This window comes from Brachycentrus maculatus, unplaced genomic scaffold (assembly GCF_059751285.1).
Source record: "Brachycentrus maculatus isolate JH-2025_06_01 unplaced genomic scaffold, ASM5975128v1 h1tg000604l, whole genome shotgun sequence".
Taxonomy (NCBI): domain Eukaryota; kingdom Metazoa; phylum Arthropoda; class Insecta; order Trichoptera; family Brachycentridae; genus Brachycentrus; species Brachycentrus maculatus.
In genome coordinates this window covers 569508-596934 of record NW_028281343.1, presented here as the reverse complement: position 1 = coordinate 596934, position 27427 = coordinate 569508, and the positions used below count along the sequence as shown (strand labels likewise).

General features: G+C 28.9%; 1 protein-coding gene across 1 annotated transcript in view; it reads left to right on the top strand.

The window, feature by feature from the left end:
- The window catches only part of LOC148301118 (hemicentin-1-like), a 303741-nt gene that overhangs the window by 36225 nt on the left and 240089 nt on the right, over positions 1–27427 (top strand). Inside the window, exon 2 of the mRNA XM_088273790.1 lies at positions 14874–14983. Within this exon, the coding sequence (XP_088129916.1) occupies positions 14890–14983 (94 nt within the window). The 5' untranslated portion in view covers positions 14874–14889. The remainder of the gene's footprint in view (positions 1–14873; positions 14984–27427) is intronic.

The window sequence follows — 27427 nt, the reverse complement described above, 5'->3', positions numbered from 1 at the left end:
TGAACCTGCTACAATAACGTTAATCTGCCTCATTAGATTTTCGGCATTAACGTGTTACGTAAAACGCTTTGAGCCCATTTAAACCTTTTATACGATTTGGATTTTTGCAAATACCATCAGCTTGCATATTGAACACTTGCATATTTGAATTTGGGCCCTTAATTTCGAGCGTTTAGGAACACAGTTGGATATCTACAGAATGAACTTCTTCTACTACAATCACGCCGTTTACCCGCTGGGATAGGCAGAGAGGATAGAACCCCACACTCTTCTGTCTTGACATACACTCTTCGCTTCCTTTACATCTATTCATACATGCTCTCGGATGACACCACCAAATACTGATTGATCTGATCAAGCCAAGTCTTTTTCGACCATCATTGTTCTGTTTTCCCGCGCATATTCGCCACGTATACGTTCTTAGTCATTCACTCGCTATCCATTAGCTCCATATATCCATACCACCTTAAAGAGCTATTCTTAATCTTTTGAATTATCCCTAGTTCAGGCGTATGTTCCTTTCCATAATCTTTTTTTTTTAATTCACACAATGATTTCCACACATTATTCCGAGGGAGCGCATTTCAACAGCGTTAACTCTGTTTTCATTCTTCCTTTACCAGTTCCACGCTTGGTTTCCATACATCAGTGTCGGTACCAGCACTCCGTTGTGAACCACCAGTTTATCTTACATGGACTTACGAATATTTTTGGTCGTAATAACTCTGTACAAAATACTTTTTATTTTATTTTTTATATCCAGAAAATATATTTTTAATATATTTTGCTACTAAGCGCTTTTTTATTTAGTTATTACTAAAGTAGATGAAATATAAATTTCGGGTCAATTAAATTTTATAGGCTTTGAAATAAATCATTTGTGGCTATTTAAAATAATACTTAATAAACAAGTCAATTTCCTCTCTCTAACTCGGAAACCAAAATTTACGTACATATGCCCCTTTGATCTTAAACCCCCTATTTAAAGTATCAACGAACTTTTATTTCGACGAAATCCACGTTTAAACCGTTTTAAGCTTGTTACTACCTCATTGTACGCTGTTTCTTCATTCGAATAAGGCTTTGGTAAAGAATTGAGTTTATGATTTAGCGTTGTATTTAATCAAAAATACATATATATATATATATATATATATATATATATATATATATATATATATATATATATATATATATATATATATATATATATATATATATATATATATATATATATATATATATATGTTTATATATATATATATATATATATATATATATATATATATATATATATATATATATATATATATATATATATATATATATATATATATATATATATATATATATATATATATAATATATATATATATATATATATATATATATATATATATATATATATATATATATAAATATATGTATATATACATATATATATATATATATATATATATATATATATATATATATATATATATATATATATATATATATATATATATATATTTTATATAAATATATATATATATATATATATATATATTATATATATATATATATATATATATATATATATATAATATATATATATATATATAATATATATATATATATATATATATATATATATATATATATATATATATATATATATAAATATATATATATATATATATATATATATATATATATATATATAAATATATATATATATGTATATATATATATATATATATATATATATATATATATATATATATATATATATATATATATATATATATATATATATATATATATATATATATATATAATATATATATATGTATATATATATATATATGTATATATATATATATATATATATATATATATATATATATATATATATATATATATATATATATATTGATATTGTATTTAATATCAAGGCGTCGAACTTCCTAAAAGTTAGGTCCATTTTCGTTATTTTTTGCTTGTGTAATTAAAAGATTAAGATTTTTCCAGCATTTTATTAGAAAATTATTTTATTGTGACATAAAAAAACCTGTTTTGTTAGCTTTTTCAAATTATCAAATACAAAAAATACGGTTTTTCATTATAATTATGTATAATTATACAAAAATAACAGTTTGTGTACAAAATTTTATTAAACATTTTTTTATGAAATTTATTGCATCAAAGCTCAGAAAATATAATTGAAGTGTATTTTTTTCCACGAAACGTGAGATTCTTATCCAAGGTTGATATTACTTCGTGTTGATATTAAACACACATTATGACCTGAAAAATACCACGTTTTTCCAAGCAAATTAAACACTGGGGGTATTTTCATGACTTTGAATTTTATTGGCTCATAAGGGTGGTTTCGTTTCTAGGTCATGAGTCTTCAAGGCCAACCCTTAGCCCGACAAAATAAAACATTTCCGCGGTGTAACAAAAATTACTTTTTTAAATTTTAATTGCTTCATAAAATCTACGTAGGTTATATAATTGTTCTAGAAATAAACTAAAGCATTTTTTTGACAATGCGACAAAAAAAAAGAATTCCTGTCATTTTAATCTAGTAATTTAAACAGGAACATAACATAGAAACACTTCCAAACAGAAAGACCTCCAAAATTTGAGTACTGAGGTGGTCATGTATTTGTTTGCAAGAAAAAAGGCTTCCTCAACTCACCAATAGATGTCTCTAGTGAAAATATTAGTGATTCAAGTACAATGTTTCGAAAATGGATTACATATGTAATAAAATACCTAGGTACCTACCTATACATTTTATTAAGTACTTACATATAGTACCTAAATAAAACAGATCTACCACCAGATGTCGCATGCGTCGCACTGAATGAAACAAAAGACATGAGATAGAAAAAATATAATATTCTGAACTGTCAGAATCAGATAGATAGATAGAAAAATATTATAAAGATAAATTAAGAATAAACTTTAATTACAAAGCAAAACATTGTTTATTTTATTATTATACACCCACTTTACATACTATTTACACCCAATTTACGAAGGAAAATATTACCACGTTATACATATATATAGAACTTCCAAGAATTTGAGAAGTGAGGTTGTCAATCATGGTTTGAATGTTGAAAATTACCCCTGTGTAATGTGGTCACTTAATTAATCTATGACAGGTCGTAAGTCCTGTAAATACCCCGGCAAACATATTCTTCTTCACCCTTCTTGAGGTGTCAAAAATGTAAAAAAGAGTAATGTAAAATGTATCCTGGATATAGGAAAACCCAGTGAAGATACGTTATTCAAAATTGTGTTTGTAAATATGTATATGGTGAAAAATAAACAAATAAATATACAAACAACACTTCAATAATACTCACGATGACAACACATGCTCTAATTTTGGGATAAATGGAAATTCCTGACACATGCTACTCATATGTGAGACATTGAATATATTGGATTCGGTGAAAATGTTCATAAATATTAGTACAATTAATAACAGATGAATTATACGTTTATAAATAAAGCTTCTTCATAAGCATTCAATTTTTACGTACCCATGAACATAAGTATCGGGTCGTGTTTGGTAAAGGAGTTGGAATGTTTATTTTAAGCATTACTTTTATAAATTACAAGTATTATGATTTTACATATTGTAAATATAATTACGCTTATATTATATTTGCAAATATTATAACTGTATAATATAATGTCTGAAAATTCTTAAATTTAATTAAATTTATTTAAATTAAACTTAAGCAGTACAAAGTACATTCCAAACACACGTTACATTCCAAAGTATAATTAAGAAGGAATTTATTTTATACCGCTTATTATAGAGGTATAAAATATTAATTTTATTTATTTTACTTTTCATTTGTAATACAATTAGAAGAAAGAATATTAGCGTTTTTATTTCTTTTGTACACCACATTATTTTGTGTAGGTATATATTGTTTTAAATGTAGGAGTTTTTTGAATTACTCCTTATCTTAGAGATTAGTTGAGTTTCAATTTATTATCCTTTTTAAATTCTTAAAATATCGTTTCACTTGGTTCTTTAAATATGATGAGATTTTTTTAATAATCGATTCCTTTGTATTATTTTAATGGAATTTAAAAAATAATCATACACATGTCAGTTAAAGAGATATATTAGTTAACATTAAATAGAATTATATTTTCCTACTGTATTATTATTATTAAAATAAAGAAAAGTGTGTTGAGATGGTTTGGACTTATAGAACGAATGAGTGAGGAAAGAACGGTAAAACAAATTTATGAGGCGAATGTTATTGGGAGAAGAAGCAGAGGAAGACCGAGAAAAACATGGCACGATCAGGTATGCCAAATATTTGAAAGTTAGGTCAGGTTAGGAGTCGTAACAATCGGCAGGTATGTATGAGGAGATGCATGAACGTGGAAGAGGCGAAGAATGTTTGCAAGGACAGAGTGGTGTGGCGCTCTATTCCCTCTGCCTACCCCTGCGGTGAAGCGGCGTAATGGTTAGTTAGTTTTTTTTATTATTATTATTATTATATGTACTCGTGTTTTATTAAATAGTTATTTTTATTGAGCTACGAGAAGAATTGGAAAATACAGACTTAATTATTTTAATTTGTTATTGTCTTGGTTTCTAAGACAAGTCGTGTTTACATTAATAAACTCTTAAAATGGTTTTGTACAAGTATTTTATTTTTATATTTAAACCATCGTGTTATTCCATAAAGTGAATGCCAAATCAATAAATTATACATTCCTGACTAAACTTTGTATTCCTTCTCAAAATTGTATCGAAACTTTACCGTTGATTTATTGCAGTAAAAAATACTCGACCGGAGAATAACTTTTGTTTTGTTTGTGACCCTAAATAATTTAACCTATAAATTATTTCAAGAATTTGAGTTGTTACAATCAAGAACTTTATATCCCCAAAACAATTTACCGTTGCTTTAAGGGGGCAATCAACTCTAATTTAAAGGGACGGCATAAGCCAGTTCTAAAAAACTTTGTTTTCATTTGTTTGACATAATATCACCCCACAGCCCTGTCTTCCTCCAAAACTGAAACGTCAGCTTTCTCGATAATAAGTGGAATCAAATGAGCATGAATCACCTAACCCACAGAAAAAAATAATTTTAAGCGTCCAATTGTTTATGTTATGTTTTGATGGTAAAAATGTGTTGAAAGATAAATGAATTATTGGATAGAAAAAAACTTCTTAATTGTACATCAAAATTCAAAGATACACATAAGTTATATCTATTTAAAGCGAAAAATGACCTAAATTAAAAAATATATTTATATATTTTTTTAGTAAACTATCAATATCATAGAAGCAGTGATATATTGATCGTAAAATACAAGAAAAGGTTATTAGCCCTGCGTTTTGAGTACTAGTCCAGGGTAATATAAAATACACATTGGAGTAAAAAACGTTTTAACCCCCCTAAAAATTGAATCTGAAACCTCTAGCACTGTACCCAAACAACTGACAACTACACCACATAGGTGGACATAAAAGTCATTATCCTAACAAAATATAATCCCTACATTCGAAATTTAATTAATAATTTTGTAGTAAATGATGTCCAACCATACTGTAGATGTTGTTTTACCTAGCCACGCATTGGTATGGCTTACTTAATGTAGCTAAATATTTTGTAAAAGAAAGAGAAAAAAGGCACACATTTTTAACACGTTTAACATGTTTGTGAATGAATGAAAACAACAATGCAATCTAAAACATTGAAAATGATATTATTTTTTGACATCTCATCAAAGATGAAGAAGAATATGGAAGTCTGGGCATTTACGGGGCTGACGACCGTCATAGGCTGGTTTAAGTGATCACTTTACACACGTGTAACATTCACCAATTCTACCCATTATTGACAACCACACTTCTCAAATTCTTGGGAGTTCTATATATATAAACCAATTTAGAAACCTTGTTCTTGAATCAGTAGAACTTCACTAAAGACATCTATTGGTGAGATGTAAAGAAGCTTTTTTATTAAGCAGAAACTCTTATATTAGTATATGAGATCCGAATCCTAGATTATATTCACACACATGAGAAACGCCAGAAAATACCATTTTCATTTTTATTATTAAGCTTATAATTTGACCAGATAATTTATTTACAACATTTTGAGTATGTCCAAATACTTGTTCACAAAATCTGGATTATCTCCAATTACAGGAGTTATTTTCATATTATTTTTTATTTATTTTTGTTTATTTTTTTTGGTTTATTTTTTTTTTAAATAAAAATAATATGAAAATAACTCCTGTAATTGGAGATAATCCAGATTTTGTGAACAAGTATTTGGACACACTCAAAATGTTGAAAATGATAAGTGACAACTAACAATAAGCACGCTGTTGGTCAAAGCTAATGTTTGGTATTGTGTTTTTCTGGTGCGTTCAACTGATGGCACTGCCATTACGGTGGAAAAATGTGAAAAGTAAAAATGTTTTTATCTGTCATAGGTTAAACACCTATTACAGCTGTATAAAAAACAGCCTTATTTAAATGCAACGTCCTTTCATAATTTCAAAGCAATCTATGAATAACTTTATTTTATTATTATTTAACTATAGTATCAAAGGTTTTAGGTAAATAAATAACTTAATAATAGTATCAAAGATTTTAGGTAAATGAATAACTTAAGTATAGTATCAAAGATTTTAGGTAAATGAATAACTTAAGTATAGTATCAAAGATTTTAGGTATATGAATAACTTAATTATAGTATCAAAGATTTTGCAACGAACATTTATAAAGATATGATTTGCTTTTTTTAAATATCATGTTGGATCGTTATTGCATAATTACGGCCAGCCACACTGCAGAACAGTGGTAGAACAAGATCCGTAAATTCATAAGGATGATGAGTGTCATCTGGTATAATACCATTGTTCAGAGCAGTGTAGCCTTCGTCGTGTCAACCCCGTAACAAAACCACTCGTTATAAAGCCAAGCAGGATAATAAGTGGAACGGAACTTATTGTCAGATAAGCTTTTTTATTTACATTTCGTTTATATTTACACAACTTTTAAAATATTATAATAAACAACATATGTATGTAGGTAGACAGCATTTTTATACATTTTTGACGTTTCAGTTTTGATTTTTCAATGTCTCACATGAGTACCATGTGTCAGGATTTTCCCTTTATTCCAAAATTAATGAATATTTTGTCATCACGAGTATTTTTGAGAAATTTTCGTGTATTTATTTTTCAACATAAACATATTTACAATCGCAAATTTTCTATAACGTATATTTACTAGAGTTTCCCGTGTCGAGGAAACATTTGCATTTGTCTTTTTTTACATTTTGACATATCAATAGAGATGGAGAAGAATATCGAAGTCTGTGTATCTACAGGGCTTATAACCTGTTGTAGGCTGGTTAAGCGATCATTTTACACACGTGTAATATTCACCATTTGATCTACCTCATTACGATCCGCAATTGGGTTCACAACACCCATCAATGATTGAATTTAGAAAAAAAACACTGTGAAACGCCTTAAAACCTGATTTTAAAAACTGTATTAAACAGTCTTGATAAAGAAGCGGTTAGCTTCGGAACCAGTAGATATTATAATTAAGTTATAATCAAATATTTATAGTGAATTTAAAACAATGTTACATTTTTATTATAAAATGGAAAATCACAAAGTTAGTGCTTCAAATATTAATTATATGAATTAGTATACTTTAAATATATCCTTAGTGCCCGCTTCTATAGTGTAATAGTTGGTACGTGTGACTACCGTATTGATAATCCCGGGTTCGATTCCGCAGGGTCAAAATATACTAAATTGATTTTGTACTCTAGACTGGTACCTAAAATGCAGGGCTGATCACCTTTCCTTCATGTATTTGACGATTAAATTAACACTGCTCATACTCGTGTATTCCTCTTATTGGCGGCAAAATTATGTATTATAGATGTTCGAATGGTGTCATATGGAAATAATTTAAGGTTTAAGCTTAATCTATAAAATCAAGAAAGATATTTGAGATGGTTTGGGTACGTGAATCGAATGAGCGAGGAAAGAACAGTAACACAAAATTATTAGGCGAATGTTGTTTGAAATAGAAGTAAAAAAAAACTGAGGATAACTTAGCATAATCAAGTTTTTCCAATACTCAAAAGTTGTAAGGTTAGGAGTCAGAAAATCAGTGCGTATGTACATACATATGAGGAGATACATGAATGTGGAAATTGTTTTCAAAGATATATTGGTGTGGTGTTCCATTCTCTCTGCCTGCTTCTGCTAGGAAAAGGGGTGATGATAAGTTTATAACGTAGTTTTTTTTTCTTTTTTTCTGTTGAGGTGAGATATTTAATTTTTGTTACAATTTTGCCGTAAGTAATTTAACTTTGAAAAATATCACGCTCCGCGTCTTTCAACTTTTTCGCGTGTCTCTAATCTAAGATCTTGGTGAAGAAAGTTGAAATTCATGATACCTCTAACATATATAAAACGTACATTATTTTCTAAAATGAACATTAGTGTCTAAGTATACCTGGTTCATTTTTTGCCAGTGCTTGAATTATGATGTTAAAGCAAAAACAAAACTCACTGAGATTATTACCATTTACATATTTTTTTTCTATGTAAGCCTTTTTCTATGTCCAAATGTTAAAATTCCATCAAATTTGATTTGTGAAATATTTAAAGTGGGAACTTTTAAAGGGTAAATTATTTATAATAAAAATAATCAATAAAATGAAAATTATATTTTCTGACGTTTTTCATGTATGTTATTACAATCTAGGATTCGGACCTCACATACACATATAAAAGTTTTTGCTCAATAAAAAAGGCTTTTTCAATTCACCAAAAGATGTCTCTAGTAAAAATTCTAATGATTCAAGCACAATGTTTCGAAATTGGATTAAATATATAGGACTTCGAAGAATTTGAGTAGTGTGGTGGTCAATCGTGGGTAGAATTGGTGAATGTTACACGTGTGTAAAGTGATCACTTAAACCAGCCTATGATGGTCGCAAGCCCTGTAAATGCCCAGACTTTCATTGGTTATCTCAATTAGTTACCTCATTGAGTAATAATTTATCATTTACAATTTTTTTTCAATATAAACTTTTTCCTATGTCCAAATGTTAATCATATTTGATATGTGAAATATTTACAGTCGGAACTTTTAAAGGGTTAATAATTTATAACGCTTACAGAAACCCGTAATAAAACGTACTGTAATCTCGACAGACAAAGTTGGGGCGCTACATTTAGCAATTCATCTCGACGTTAACCACACATTTTCCCAAAGCCACATACAAAATCCACACGACTAGTGAGGAGAAAATATTTCACCAGCCTCGCCACATATGGCAGCCGCGGTATATTCGGTAATACAAATAATGTTATATAACTGCGAACGTCTTGCGAACCATGGCTGTAGCCGGTGAGCTGTGTGTCTCGTTATAACGAACGTCATTGACAAATTCTCTCCTTCCTCTTCCGCAAGTTTCCCACTTAGTCTTCCCTTCCGTTTATCTTATAAACTTCACTTTCTGCAACCCTCCAACCCCTTCAGCTTCCCTGGTTCATTGTCTCGGGTACATTATATTATAAATATATATTTAAATACTTCCGAAGCAAAACTTAAATACCGAAGACGTCCTACCAATGAGATTCATCTCACCCCAGAATCCCGGAACTAATGCCCACGAAGCGTTATTAATTATAACAAGTGCATTTAAATTACTGTCCAAAATGCTGCCACCGCTCGCTAATTTACATTCTAGCTACCAACTGAAACATGACCAATTAAAACTTTATAAACTTGATAAATACGTACTTATTATTTAAATTTACATGTAAATATTATTTATTTCTTGAAATACAATAGTTGATCATAAATTGCTAAAATGTAGGTCACTCCTGTTTATTGAAATGAATCCAGTCATGAATATTTTCCTAAACTACGATTTCTGATTGAAGTGGTAAAAAATAAAGTCTGAATATTGGAAAAATATTTTTATTGATGTAAATTTTATTACGAGTTATCAAGAAAACTGTGTGGAATCTAGTGTAAAAACTAAAGATTTTTACCGGGAACTTATTTCATATGTTTTTTTTTGTCAACCCAATTTATGAATGGTTGACCTATATACAAGAATTTAAAAAAAAAATCAGATTTTTATGATAGAAAAAACATTAAAAAATATATTTATGGTATTCTACTATACACTGAATATTACTCTAGGGGTGATATTTTACGATATTTATTTTACATGTCACCACTAGCCTAGTGTGTGCTGCAATTAATGAAAATGGACAATTATAAACTGGTCAAATCAAAAGTCCCTCCCAATGTATAAATTATTATTCGTATATTTTTTTACCTACGTTTAAGTGAAGTAACCTGTATAATAAAATAACAATTATGTTATTTTTTCCATGTAAATTTTATTTGAACAGCAACCGGGTTTCGTCTTTACTGGCATCATCAGACTGGTCGGTTACGACGAAACCCGGTTGTTGGTCAAATAACATTCATATAGAAAAAAAATAGATACATAGTTGATATTTTATTATATTAAATGCAGTTCCACCAAGAAATGCCAGTACAAAACTTAAATGAAGTAACCTGTTTATTTTTTTAATTCTTTACATATCGCTCACTCCTTCCAAGAACGTCATAAATCAAAAATCGTCAATTTTCAGTTGAGCATGTTTTCAGAATGCCCAGAAAATGTACTATATCCCAGCAAAAGAGGCATATTTTTAACTATATATTTACCCGCTACAGGGCAGAAAATGTTGTTTTTGCATTTTGAAGAAAATGTATTGTTTAATTATTTTTATAAATAAATTAAATATTTTTTAAATGTAGAAAAAACCTTCAGGTTTTACCTAAAAAGATCTGTGGCACAGTAAAAAGTTCAATAAGTGGCTTGATATTTATTTTTAATATGTACATTGTGTGATATTTTTAAACTTTAAAATCGTTCTCCTGAAAAATCAAGTATTTTGATTTATGCCGTTCTTGAAAGGAGTGAGCGATATGTCAGCACCATCTGTCAGAAATAATTAAGGTACAAATGGGATTGTTGCAACACTGCATGTAGTATAAACAACTCTTAGAAATGAATGGATTTAGATATTTAATAATGGGCAGAATGGGGAACGTTTTTCTATGGACAAAATTATCACTAGCGAGTAAACCAGTAGTTACAGTAGCAGGTCGTAAGCCCTAATATCACACTACTCAAATTTTGGAATTCCTACATATAGTGTATCATTAATCACGTGACGCTTTACATGAGTTCACAAGAGCCATCTATGTTGGACTGATATAGATTTATTTAGCAGACTCTTTTTGTATGTATGCAAGATCCGAAACCCGAATTATTTTTATATATCTACTGTGTAACGCCTAAAAACATGATTTTTGCAGCTTATAATTTGACCCGTTATTTTTAAAACATTTTGTTTGTGTCCAAATACTTAATCATTAAGAATTCCAGTAGTGATCATGTCTTTAAGAACAGTGTCCGTCGATAGTTGCTTCTCGTCGGAAGGGACAAGGTAGAAAGTGATTTAATTAAAGTCCAGGTGTAATTATTTTACTGTAAAACCTTTATACTATAAATTGTTATTGTATCTTTTGTATGTAATGCATCGAATAATTTTTTTTTTTAATTGTGTTAACATTTCAGTATTTCGGCTCAACACAGGCCATGCCCAAAGAGCCGTAATACATATAGTAAAAAAAATATTTCTATGAAATAAATATATTAAAATGAACAATAAAAATGAAATATTTGTTTGATCTTAATCAAGATAAAGATGGTGGTTCAGATACTTGATTGTTTTTTTAATACGCATGCTGTTGATAGGAATGTTTGGTCGATTTTTTTATTTTTTTAATAGACTTTTTGCCCTTAACAAGTGTTCTGGCGTATTTTTGGCTTCGCTAAATCGGTATTCGACAGGCATTTCTACCTTTACGTTCTGACAACATAATTAAATTTTACTGACACAAAGCCAACCAATTTAACTAACATTTCAATAGCCACCTCTCTAACCTTTCACCACTTGTCCAAATAGGGTGTTCCTTTTCAGTTCACAATACACACTTCTCTCTTAAATAGATTTTCCGTTAACCTAACCCACCCTGTATATACCCACACCCCTAATATATTACACTCCGTCCAGTTCACTGCATTTCCAAAGCATTCAATATACTAAATAAATCGTTTATTATTATTACCGAAAACCCTCGTCAACTCATATTATTGATCTCACTAATGAAATTCTGACTCTGACGTACATATTTTTTAGCATTAGTTCGAGAGACCTTCAATATTTGGCAATACCTATATTAATATTTGTTTATGTCAAATATTCCAATATAATATACGAACAACATATTATATTATACAAGTATCTATTCTAATGTGTAAAGGCAACTAGCCGTAACTTAAGTTGCGGCTATTGGGCGTAACATGGCTTAAAGCATTCTTTTAACTTGCCTCTATCATATACAATCACAGATTTTGTTCTATCTCTTTCCTTTACCGAGATATTCATAATCCAAATAGCCGCAAAATTGTATTTATTTGATACATGTGTAGGTAAAAAGCATCATATTTAATTAACTTTAAGCTCGTTTATCTCAAAACAACTGTTTTTAACATGCGGCTATTTGCCTTTGCATATTAGTATTGTATTAACAAACCAACATTTTTTTGAGGATCAAAATAAATATTGTAATTCTACAAGTCACGTGTATTTTAAATTGAATGTAAATCTAATAGTCAAACCAATAAAAAGCTTACAAAAACGTAAATGACAGCTTTATCGATGATTGATGAAATCCAAATAATCCGTAAAAGGGTGTAATATCAGTTCAACACCATACATGTTTACGATCACTATTTGAAGAAATTCTGCTTCTATTACAAGTATACTCATATTAGCAGTCTTTTTGATAATCGAGAAATAGAATGAAGATATGATTTATGTTTTTTTTTTGTTACATAGTAAATACCGCTATTAATTTTAAATATTACAATAACTTAGTAAAACTTAAATTAAAAATGAATAGATTTTACCACCAAGTGACTGCCAAATTAATGAAAGGATTTATGTTATTTGTACAGAGCTGTTTATCAAATTAGCATTGTATTATTGTACATTATATCTCTATACTTCTCTAAAATTCTCAACTGGTGAGTACTAACTTTAGTAGAGTAAGAACTAAAATTCTCAGCCCAAATTCCAAATCTTTCAAACTACAACTAACATACAAAAGGAATCTAACGACAGCGCATATATTTATTTAAAAGCGTTATTTTTAACGCCCTTGAGGTTGTATTTTATGAAAATGGCGCCATATAAATTATCCCAATTTATATTTTGTATTATTATATGTGTTTGTTTATAATATTTATGTTTTCGACAATTATTTTTTATAATGTCCACTCAATTTTTATTTACTTTATGTATTAGTATCACTTCTTCTTCTTCTTCATCTTCTTGCTCAATGCTGAGCGTCGTGGTCTTCTGGAATGTCAGGCACTTGGTGCACAAGTCCTCTCCATTCTTCCCGGTCCTGGGCCAACTTGATGGCAGCGTTTAGCGAGGATCCGGTTAATTCCTTTATTTGGTCTGTCCATCTTGTTGGAGACCGTCCTCTTAGTATCACTACGTATCGATAAATCTAATACAAATGTTATTCGATGAATGCAATATTATTTTTTCAAACAATTAAGAAATTGTGAAAACATACATTTGAGAGTTGTAATGACAGTAATACCACCAAACGTCCCAATAACACAACTTTCAAATATATACAGTGTAATATGGATATTGAATCGGCGTAATGCCCAAACTTTCAAAATCGTTTGAAAAATTATTATGCTTCGTCTAGAGACCACAAAATACATATCGTAGTTATACAGGAGAAATTGACCAAGTGAATTGTTTCACAAAAACGTGTTCTTGACTATTTGATATTTTACTAGCTGAATATTGCTCTGAAAAATCCCAAAGAATTTTAAACTTGACTTTTTTTAACATTTATATTAACATTGACTTTTTTTAACATTTATATTTAAATTGACTTTTTTTAACATCTCATCAAAGATGAAGAAGAATATGGAAGTCTGGGCATTTACGGGGCTGACGACCGTCATAGGCTGGTTTAAGTGATCACTTTACACACGTGTAACATTCACCAATTCTACCCATTATTGACAACCACACTACCCAAATTTTTGGAAGTTCTATATATATGAACCAATTTAGAAACCTTGTTCTTGAATCACTAGAACTTCACTAATGACATCTCTTCAGACTTCCATATTCTTCTTCATCTTTGATGAGATGTTAAAAAATAATATGAAAATAACTCCTGTAATTGGAGATAATCCAGATTTTGTGAACAAGTATTTGGACACACTCAAAATTTTGTAAATATATTGACTTGTTAAAAATTATTAATTGCATTGGAGTTTATTTTCTTGCCAAGCAAAAGTGACTTAAATGGCCCTCCAGAACATTTTACGTTTAGGTAGTTGGTCACTTTCTCCTGTACGACTACGATATTATTTAACAGTTGATTACATACAAATAGTACCTAAATGAGAACACTCGCCTAGAATCACGAATATTTTCGTCATTCCCTTTGTTGCATTGTTTCCAGTTTATTTTGTTTGTCAGTTCGGACGCTATTGTACATTGGCAAATAAAAGACCATGTGCGTCAGTCCATTCCCAAACTGCAAACTCGCTGTTTCGTGTACCATTGAAATGTCCGATGGATTAAAAATGGTTCGAAGCACGGAATAGACATCGGTGCCTCCATTTTGATATGTTTTAATCTGTGCCCGACAGGACATTTGTGCTATGGATGGAGCTTAGGGCTGGCATGACGCGCTTTAAGGCTGGAGTTGGGGAGGCAGCCCTCGTCCTGCTGCTTCCTGGACTACTAACTGCTCTAGCAGGTAGGAATTTCAATCAATTGTATTTTATGCCATTCTCAATTTCATTAAGGTCGAGTATCCATTAAGTTGCTACTTATTTTCTCTTAATCCTGATGACATTTTACAATACTGATTTTTATTAAATTTCGATTTTTCATTAAAAATATTGCTACTACTACTTTTAGCAAGGTCATATATCAAAAATCGTCAATTTCAGTTGTGCGTGTTTTCAAAATGCCCAAAAAAAGGACTATATCACAGCAAAAGTGGCATGCTTTTAACTTAATATTTACCAGCTATAGGGCAGATAGTGTTGTTTTTGCATTTTGAAGAAAAAGTATTGTTTAATATTTTTTTATTAAACAATACCTTATTATTTTTCAAATGTAGAAAAAACATTCAGGTTTTACCTAAAAGATCTGTTGTACAGCAATAAGTGGCTTGATATTTATTTTTAATACATTTCACTTTATTTTTAAACTTTAAAAACGATCTCCTGAAAAATCAAGTTTTTTGATATATGACGTTGTTGAAGGAGTGAGCAATATTTGTTATTCTTCGAAACAAGTATATGAATGTAAGTGTACCTGAAGCGCAAGGCTGATCACCATTCTTTTGTGTATTTATCGATCAAGGTAACACTGCTTCTATACGATGCAGGGTCCTATGCAATATTGAAAAAGAAGAAGTAGAATAGACTGACGAAAAGCGTAATAATTTTTACTTATTCTTTTGTATGTTACGTATGTTACGTATTGTTATAAAGATGGTAGTATTTTTTTGTTGTTGATTTTTGTAACATTTTAAGTTCACAACATTTTGACTGTGTCCAAACATCTTGATTTTCCCCACTTTTTTAAAAAAAAATTGACATATCAATATAGATGGAGAACAAAATTTGAGTAATGTCGAGTTCAATCATGGGTAGAATGGCGATTGTTGCACGTTCGTAAAGTGATTACATAACAGTTTATAAGCTCCTTTAATACTCAGACTTCCGTATTCTTTTTTTTCAATGTTGTCTGCTTAAAAGAATATTATATTTTAAGTTTTTGTCTTTGTATACACCTGCGTTAAGTAAAATACAAGATTCTAGATAGCTTCTGATTCACAGGATTAGAATCACGTAACTAGATTTATACTACAATGCCCTATTTTTACACAATGATAATAAATATATTTAAAAAAATAACTTTAAATAAAAACATAACAAACAATAAGAAGGAAATTTTGTTATGAATCCAACATGTTATTTTTGGATTTCACTGACAGGAAACACAGTTTTCAACCCTGAATTCATTTCCTGTGAAAGGAATGTATAATAACAAACCATTTTAAAAGTAAAAAGGGTTTTAATAAATTCTATATCATAATTAAAGGACCATTGGTCTCGATAAAAGTTAAGAGAACAAATATTATCACCCAGCCAAAAACACGTATTATTTTATGCAAAAAGGTATAAAATTTATTTTTCAACAGATATATGAGCATATTATAATAACAATGGCTTGACAGGTTATTCCTTTAAAATAAAATAAATGATTGAGTTATTTCATTTTTAACATATTCAACTTTAAAATAATAAAAAAATTAATGATTTTAAAAATTTTATTCCTGTACCACTTCATAATAAAACAATATTTCATCAACGTAAGTATACAATTTTTTGCATGTTCAGTACCAGTAAACGCTTTCATTTTTTTAGAAAACGCATCACAGACGTAAAGACATATGAAAATGAACGTTCGGTATTTACCTACATAATATTCAATTTCTAATATACATTTTTGAAATCCAGGATAAAACCAAGATTTACAATTGAATTATAAGTCCATTTCATAGTAGAAAAAAAAAAATTATATTATTTTGATGTGACTTTCAGTTCACATTTATTACGGATTGATTCGATTAGTTTCACAAACATACCCAAGACCAAATTCCCTATTTTCACATTTACATATTCATAACATGTATATGTGAACATAGGGAAATTTGTCTAAGATAGGACGTGCAATTTGAATAACTAATTGACCATGCCATTTTCTCTACCAACCCTATGATAGTGGCGGTTATGTCTCATCAATTGGCTATCATTCACCCGATATAAGTGAGGTAAAACGTCCCCATTTCCATCGCATATGCTCTAGGAAGGAGGTTAGGAAGTGTACACACTAAAGAGTTGAGAGCCTAACCGTTGATCGAAGTTTGGAGCTACCTTCGTTTCACTTGTAGCGTGACACGTTATATCGATTTCACAACTTTGTCTTCCAATATAAAGTTTACCTTTGGTCTTGTAGTTTGTACTTGCGTGACAATAGGGAAGTAAGGTCTCAAAGCACGTCACATTTGAGTTCGGATGATTGAAACATCGTTAAACTTATTCACGATTATTGTTTCTTACTTATAGAGACTTTATGGTGTAATAACATCATTTATCTTATTTTATTGTTTAATAACACTGCAGGAAATGTGCTAATAGGAATAAAATTTTACAGTCAGTTTGTGATCTCGTGGGTAGAGTTTCATCAACTGTTCGATTTCATTCTACCACAATCAGATTGATATTTTCAAATACAATGCTTTGGTTTACCAGAAAATAATTTTCCGTTGTAAAATTTTATTCTAGACAAAAAAACTTAAGTAATTTTTATTTCAAAAGTTATTAACAAATATTTACTAGAAGAAAATATTTTTTCACCTACCATGATATTTTTCGTAACGTTATTAATAAGAAAATATTAGATATCGTTCGTATAAGTATGATGTTTTATGATCAGGGTTTAATATATTTTTCACTTGTCAGATTTTTGGATGGAAGTAAAGAATATTTTCAGAAGAGTATAATATATGAATTAAAACATTATCTTATGTTTTAATTCATATATTTTTGTTAAACAATATACAAGAATTTTACTAAAATAATATTTTTTACTGCATAATTTATGTACTTTTTGGATCAGGTATTTTTTTATGTATTATACTCATTGAGTATTCTCTTAACGTATATTTAGAAAGGAAAACGATGAAGCCGTCAAAATTCTAAACCCACTAACTGTCGAATGTTATTCATGAAAATATGTTTTTACTTGAAAAAAAAACAATTTATTAAATTTGTATTTTTTTGTTTTTATTCATTGAGTCAACCAATACAGTTTTTTTTTCGATAAAAAATATCTGAAAAAACTCCGAACCCGCTATCATTACAAAAAATAATGTTTTTTTGCATCGCAACATAAATATAAAAGAATATGGAATGCTGATCATTTACAGGACCGTTGTAGGCTTGGTTAAATGATCACTTTATACACGTGTTACATGATGAACATTCATCAATTTTAACCATGATTGACTACCACACTACTCAATTTTTTTAAACATAATTTCTGAAGAAAAAAAACTCCTAATTAGAGATAATAAAGATTTGCATAAAAGTATTTAGACATATGTTAAATGTTAAATGAAATTGTTTTTTAAATAAAACTTCACTTTAATTTTTCATGCCATTTTAAAAAAAATCTTAACCCTAAATATTCGTGCTTTTGTGCGAAAAATAATGTTATTTTTATTTTCATTTAAGTACTCACAACAAACTTAGTTTCCCACGCGAGGAATTCGTTGTTCTTTTACATATGTAACTATGTTAGTTGGAAAATAACTTTTATCGCAATTTCACTTTTCTTCAAAATCTGTTTTCGTTCTTCCGTGAAAATCAAAACACCCATTTCTTTAGCGAGAAACCCTATTGAAGCGTCAGCGGTACGTTATTATAACTGAACCCAAAACCGAACGTCAGACAATTTCAATGATTGATTGAAGTCCCTATCGGAAAACTGCTGTTAATGTTATATCATAAATTAATATTGTAAAGCGATTTCAATACCAGCCTTTGGTACACCTAGAAGCTAATGTACACACTGGCCCTTAAGTTAAATGCTCCTCCGTAATTATAAATTTAAAGCTTTGATTAATCGACAATGTATTTACTTTGCAAAACTCTCTTAATTAAGGAGCATTATTCTACATCTTGATACATATGTAGGTTATATGATTAATTTACTCGATTAGGTAACAAAACACATTTCGACAAGTTTAAATCGATCAGGCAATAAGCCAATATGTATAAACTAATAAAAATTGTTTCTTTTATTTGTTTATCTAAAAACGTGACAATAAATATAAATATTTTATTTAAGAATAAATAATCTACAAACAAAATAATTATATTTTCTCATTGATTGATTCGACAGTGACTTTTTATTAATATTGATCAATTTTTGGTTTGGATTATACGAAAGAAATTGCATTTTTCCTAAAAAATCTATTGTGACACGTGTTTAAATGCATTTTGCATCATTTTCAAACACTTCATACAGTTATATGTAGAATGTAAAAAATATGTAGAATGCATTGAAATATGTGCAACAATACATTTTAAGAAATAGTGCTAAAAGCTAAAATTTTGATTTTTTCAAATAACTTTCAATTAATAGTACTGCAACAACTGTATAGTACTGCAAGTACTGCAAATCGTCTAAAACACCTTTTCCTATGAAATCAGAAAAACATAAATATTTCAAATATTTGTATTATTATGTGTCTATAATTTTTGACCTAACATCAACATTTTGACATTTTTTCTCCATTCGTCATTGATCAAAAGGTTACGTAACAGCGTGTACTCCTATCTTCGTATATAACGTAAAGTATATACTCCGCTTTGTTTGAATATTATTTTGAAACCGGCGTCACATTATTCCAAATCCTATTACCAACCCGCTTTTCGGCATTTCCGCAGATGTAGCGATATAATGCCGATGCCAGAGATTGATAATCTGGATTTCTTGTGAGCTTTTCCGATATTAAGATACATCTGTTATAAGGTACCCAAATTCGAAGAAAATCAGCTTTGATTTGCCATTATTTTCTCTTGAACATGAACCAAATCACGTGTCCGTCGCCATTTTAGGGGAAAATTTTTTTTTCATTTATTGAATACTTTAGTTGGTTAATAAGACTAATTTTATTTTTAAATATTAAAATGTCATACTATACTACACTTTTATACATATTTTAACCACAATATATTTAAAATCACATTTTCATCCTACACATATAAAATACTTACCAAGATAAATATAAAAATGAATCTCTTGTACAAGTCCACTTTTGAGTTTATTAATTTAAACACGACTAGTTTTGATTACTACAGATGTTCCCACCAATAAGTTAGCATATATTTATATTTTCAACTGTTAATGAAATTTTATAATTTTATAATTAAGAAATCTTTTGAACATAGAAAAAAACGAATGTAAAATCTCGTATATGATAATCATACTTTCTTACTTTTCTAGCTTAATAATACAATTCTGCTCATAAAATATTTTGTTATAATTATAAAATAGAATACAATAAACATAAATTAACTAAATAATACTCATAATATAACCGAGTATCTTCTTAAATATATTGTATTAACTTTTTGCATATTATTCTTACTACCCTATTTTGTATCATTTGCAGCTTCTAAAAATTGCCTTCGTTGGTTAAATTCAATACATTTATAAATTGCGCGAAAATAAAAGTAAAGTATCGAAACATTGACTATTTACAAAGATTGTTTACTTTTTTTGTTTTTTTAATAATTTTTTTCTCTTCTCTCAACCTAGAGAGATGAAACGAGCTGTTTTTAAATTATTTATCGAAAGATTTTTTTAGGACTGCAATTTTCAATACAAAAGGCTGAAACATCGCAATGTTAGTGCCTTATATTGCACATTTATATGGATATTTTGTATGTGCATGTTAAATCGGTTAAATCGGTTCCTTATTCTGCCTTCAAGGCATTTACATATCACCACGGTCAAACATAGAATATCTCGAATGCTTTCAGTAAGTGAGTTTGTGTACGTACCTTTCATTCAATAATGATGTTTGACCTATATCAATACGTCAACTCATTAAAGGCAAAAGTTTGAGCTAAAATAATTTACCAAAAATACACGAAATAAAGAAAAAAGATATGAAAACATTATAAGTATATAATAATGATATTATTTTAAATGCTGAATGACTGAATGTTGTCAAAATGCGTTCTCTTAAATGAATATGCTGCAAAACGTTGTATTATATACATGTATTTAGGTGATATAAGGAAAGAATGCAAACCTGATATGAGCATTATCGATCAAATTATGAAAGGTGAGATTATTTGGGAATGTGAAAAGTGTGTACGAAAAACTCGAATATTTGGTTTTATGGTTAAAGTAACAGTTTATTTCAATGACGATAAATTGATTCGACAGTGACTTTGTGGAAACATTTATCGATTTTGAATAAAATTTAAGTTGGTAAATACCACTAGGTACTTCTTAAAATCATTATGACGCGTGTTCCGATGCATTCTGAATAATTTTTAAACATCATTTACGGTTTGACAAACGTCTTGTTAGCAAAAAGCTAGTTCATTTTGAACCGGTTCTTACGATCCAGGAGTTTGTCGTTTAAAGACGTTAACATAAAATTTTACAAATATGATTAATTTGTAAAATACCAATATTTATTCATATATGTTATAACCATTCGTTTCAATGCATTCCGAATCATTTTTAAACATTATTTAGCTGTGAAGATGCCAAGTTAGCTCGTTCATTTTAAACCGTTTCTTACGATCTGGGAGTTTGTTGATGAAAGGCGCGAACAAAAAATCTTGCAAATATGGTAAGTTGGTTTATAGTAACAGTATGTTACAATGACGGTTCGCTGGATCAGTACCCGACATTACTTGCTTCGCAAAGTTAGCTACTGTAGCCGACTTCCGATCTGGTACCCACTGCATTTAGCCAACTGTGTCCTCAAACCGCAAATAAATTAATCGCTCGCTTCCGTAATCCCGAGTTTCCTGTTCGTGTTGTTGGCTAATCGCACTTAATTAGCATTCGCATTACAATCAACATTTTTGTCGTCGACCGCTACTCTGCTAACAGAAGTTTACTTATTAAAAAGGCCGTTAAAATTCTCTACGGTAACTAAAATAGCTTTGGTTTTATTTATCGGGAAAATAATGTCGGATAATTACACTTGAGAACTTCATACAACCTGTATGAGAAATTCTTGAATTGCATACAAGGAAAATGAGGGAAAAGTATGTTTATTTTAGCGTTGCAGTCAATCATATACGACATGGCCAAATGATACGAACTACATATTTCATATCTACTCACCTCTATTATCCATATATGAATAACTTTTTTATGCATAGTTACGTTATTTAATGACTTGGATAGTGAAAGAAGGTTTTACAACTTGATTGCATAATAATCAAATCTCTTTTGACCAAAATAGGTACGTGTCTTTCTTTAACATTTTACCAGAGACACAGCAAAGCGTAGCTAGATACTAAATAGTTTGTTAACGAATCAAAATAACAATCTAGATTTATATATGGTAGGTGCATATAAATGTATATATATATATATATATATATATATATATATATATATATATATATATATATATATATATATATATATATATATATATATATATATATATATATATATATATATATATATATATATATATATATAGATATATATATATATATATATTTATATGTATATATATATATATATATATATATATATATATATATATATATATATAAATATATATATATATATATATATATATATATATATATATATATATATATATATATATATATACATATATATATATATATATATATATATATATATATATATATATATATATATATATATATTTACATATACATACATTTATACATTTACATATATATACATTTATACATTTACATATATATACATTTATATATATTATATTACTTATTTGTTTATTTTAAGAACATGTTAAATATTTTATAATAGTTCTAAATTATATAATAATAAATTATAATAGTTCTAAATTTAACAAAATACCATAAATATTAATTAACCGTTTGTTAACTTGGCCATAAGTACTTTATTTTTAACCGTGTGTGTTTTTAGGTATATGGACCCCTTTTTTATTGTAAAATCAATATTCTACACATTTTACGTTGTAAAAATAACTTGACTATGATACACCATTAACTATTCAGTTTCGCAGCAGTGCCACTCCATTTCAGTGTTATTATTCATTTACATTTAACGATATTTTTTTCGATCATCGACCATTAACACGAACGTAGAAGTTCGTAAAATTGGATCAATATAACAGCTTAATTCTTGTGAACCATTAATTCAATGGAAACAAAGGTTTTACTGTGAAATCAAAATAAAACGTTTGGTTTCGCACGTTTAAATTTAACACACTGCTTTTTCAGTAAATTGCTCGATAAAGTTTATAGGTGTGACTTGGAGTTGTACTTCGCCACATTTATTTTATAGCCTATTTTAGACCATTAAGCATATTTTAATGTGCTTTGATTTTTTTATTCCTATTTGATCAGTTGAATAAAAGTATTGACGTATTGATTAATAATTGCCGACGTTTCAAAAGAAAAAGAAGAAAAAAATGTCGTCTGACACAGTTAAGTCTCGTTTCAACATATCAACTGTAGACAAATCATTCGTTCGAAATCCGAAATCTCCTTAAGTTATTCACTGATTACATTAAAAATTTGACATAACATTAAATTCAAATACCCGCGTGGTCTTATATGTTTTTTTACGTATTTATTTTTTACCCGTGACAAGTAAAAACATGTTTTTTTTTAATCAGTTTTTTATGCAATGGCAGTGCCATCTATTGAAGGTAATAGAAACAAATATAATAGCGTGCTTCTCGACAATTTCTAAATTATTGTACACCCATAAGCAATCTGAATCTTAACAAATTAGAATGATTTTTTTTTTCTTTTTTCTTCCTTTTTCATTAAGTCAATTTGTGGCACAGAAATGCGTGGCTTGGGGCAGCTTTATAATTTCGATGTAACATTTCTTAGGTAACAAAAATATAATATCTTGTCGTGTAGAAATTGTGAATAAACCCAAGGGACTTTATTATTCATGGTTTTATCATGATGTATCAATGAGAAAATTCTGAATGAAAAACAATATAAAACATGTAGAGTTTATTTCACCCAATTTCATCCCTTTCACCCCCTCACAGCCATATAAGGTCTTCTTTCCTTTAGCGGCAACTGCAGGGGACAGACGTTCCTATTTGTCATTGAATTGCGTATTGCGTTCAATGAATTTACGTTATTTGATAGATAAAGCATATTCGTGATTCAAAATATATCGATATTTATCGATATTGTTGTATTATATTATTGAATAATAGTATACAACAATACTGATACATATCGCTTACTTCTTTCAGCAACGTCATATATCAAAAAACTTGATTTTTCAGAAGATCGTTTTTAAAGTTCAAAAATATAATAAAATGTATTAAAAATAAATGTCAATCCACTTATTGAACTTTTTACCTGAATGTTTTTTCTCCATTTGAAAAATGTTAAGTATATCTAAAAAAAAATAATTAAACAATACCTTTTCTTCAAAATGCAAAAACGACGCTTTCTGCCCTACAGCAGGTAAATATTAAGTGTAAAATATACCGCTTTTGCTGGGTGGGATACGGTACATTTTCTGAGCATTCCGAAAACATGCACAACTGAAAATCGACTATTTTTTATATATGACGTTGTTGAAAGGAGTCAGCGATATTCACCATACTGTTCCTTGTTGAATTTTTATTTTACGGTTCTATTAATTAAACTATTAAGTTAGTTTAAAGACGCAACTAAAAAAAAAATTATAGCAAATATATCGTCCTCATACAGGAGAAAACGACATTTTTTACAAAAACGTGATTATTGACTATTTGACATCTTAGTTTAATGTTGACCTGGAAAAAATCCCAAAGCGATTTTAAGCTTGGAAGTATAAAATATTGACTTGTTAAAAATGACTAACTGCAATAATGTTTATTTCTTGCCAAGCAAAAATGACCAAGTGACAGTTGGACGTTTTTGCTTGTAACAATTTTCAACGTCATGATGTTCTGTATGAAACATTTGATAAAATAATGTGACTTAATAAATTTGAAGTAAAATTGCCAGTAGAGGTAAATTATTGGTAATAATAACAAAGTACTTTATATCAATAATCGTATCATGCACGCTCATTTGCGAGAAAAAACTTTCAGTTGAAATTTGAAACGGTAAATGATGTTTTAACATAACAAACACAGCCGTGCAATTACCTTTATATTTGTGCATTAATAATATATAGTTTACTGTTCAAGGAACTTATTAGTAGCCTCAATGCTAGGAGTGCTGGTGTATAATAATCTTGAGTGCGTTGACCATTGGATTTATTATCCCTTTCTCACCTTATATTCTTTCTTCATTTCCTTTCCCATCGAGCTGATATGTATTTCTACTAGAGTTTATTTACTTTTGTCATATGTATTCCATTCCTCTCTTCTTTTCTAAAATCTGTACCGCTCGACTACTTGTAGTGACTACGTTTGTAAGTGAATACCGCGTCCATTAGATTCAATTACCTTTGCACCATCTATGCATCACTGCAATATTTATTTATAATTTCCCTCAACTGGTCCCTGAAGGGTGGAATTGGTCATCTTACATGCATAGAGTTAACGATAAAATTAACATTACATCAATTTTATGCAGTGCCCTATGCACCAGTGTGGATTCGGGTCAGTAGTTTACTATCTAAAAAGCCGTTATACGGTTAAAATCAATCGTCATAAAATTAAAAATTTACAAAAAAAAATACAGTTTTTATCATTTGATTTGCAAATTGATAACGAATGTCCATTTTTAGTTATTTTTTATTGGAAAATTCTTTTTGGTTATTTAAATATAATATATTTGACTTTATCATTTATGAAGTTTAGGTCAAAGGAATTACATATTTTATTTTGAGTATATATATGTACGTTTCATCAAAATGAATACCATTTTCATATGAACAAAACCACTTTTATACAATTTAATATACCGACGAACAAACAATTCGTCTTGTTCAATTGAGAAACTCCCTCCGTCCTTTGAAATCAACATTTAATAACAATATTCCAATTGCTTTGAAATGCGAACGGAAATTGTGAATGACCCTTTCAGGCAAAATGATGACAAACGTCATCGTTTTCCACATACCGCATTGTTTCAACCTTTTCACGAGGGCCCTTAGAAATTTATTAACAAAGTTTTGTATTTTATACATCGTCCCTTGCGGTAAGGGTGGATTTATGGGCCGGGATTTAGCCCTAGAAGATTCTCCAGTCGCTCTTGAAATATTCCGCGACTTTTGATTTTCTCCATTACACGGCGCGTGATTTATCTGAACATTTCATTTCCACCTAACTCCAGTTCCCACAATCCTTGCGAGCTTCGCTAAGCGACTCGCATTCTGAAGCATTTTCTACAAAAGGTGTTAAAAATGAACGACTCGACAAAATCTTCTGTTCTTTCGAATCTAATTCATATCATTTTTTTTCCTTTTTCAAGTTCATCAATCAGGATGACGTTAATACAAAATAAAACTGGGAAGAAAATCTTATTGGTTTCCACAATTTTAAAGGGGCACATTACGTTGTAGACACCGTAAGAATAAATTTTTCCCATTGTGATTCTTATATATCTTTTTTCTCTTTTTCATACAGAAATAATTTTTAAATTGGAGACTGCACCAATTTCATTGGATTGAATTGAATTGATGATAGAATAGTTATTCCGAATCCGATAGTCATGAATCAGTGTATTAAGGTGGTATTACACAAAGTGAACGACAAATAGTAAGGAGAGTGTTGTATTACCATACCAAGAAGTTAACAATATCTTAAATAAACAAAGTGCAACATGTTAAATACAAAATAAAGTTAAAAACATGTACAAAGAAACCGACAAAAATTGTAAAAAATAACACAGAAATTCCCTTGAACTATAAATCTACTGTAAAAAAATAGAATGTATGTATACATGAATTACGTTTAAGAAAAATATATTTTAATTATTTTATTTTATTTAAATATATTTTATTAAACGATATTTTAGACTCGTGACCTTTCCTCAACTCGTATAAAAATTAACTAATGCTGTAGGATAAAAACAACCCTAATTTCAAAATCTGGATACTGCTTTTTTATAAACAGAAAAACAGCTTGACATTCAAAACTCTAACCGTGACATTTCAGGCTATTTTTCAACTCCGATAAGGGCGCTAAGTATTGAATCGGATCGTCCATTCAATCCTTGCAGGCAACCAAAAGGAAGAGGAGTATATAAACCAGTAATCTGTCGTCTCATAGTGACCATTTTCTTTAATGTTTTTCAAGAACAGATAAATATTATATTTGGTATAACTATCGAATATTTGTAAATTATAAATGTGTTAGTAAGACGAAGCATCTGTGTCTTTTTTATACAACCATTTAGATGTTGTTAGTTATCACTTCATACACTTG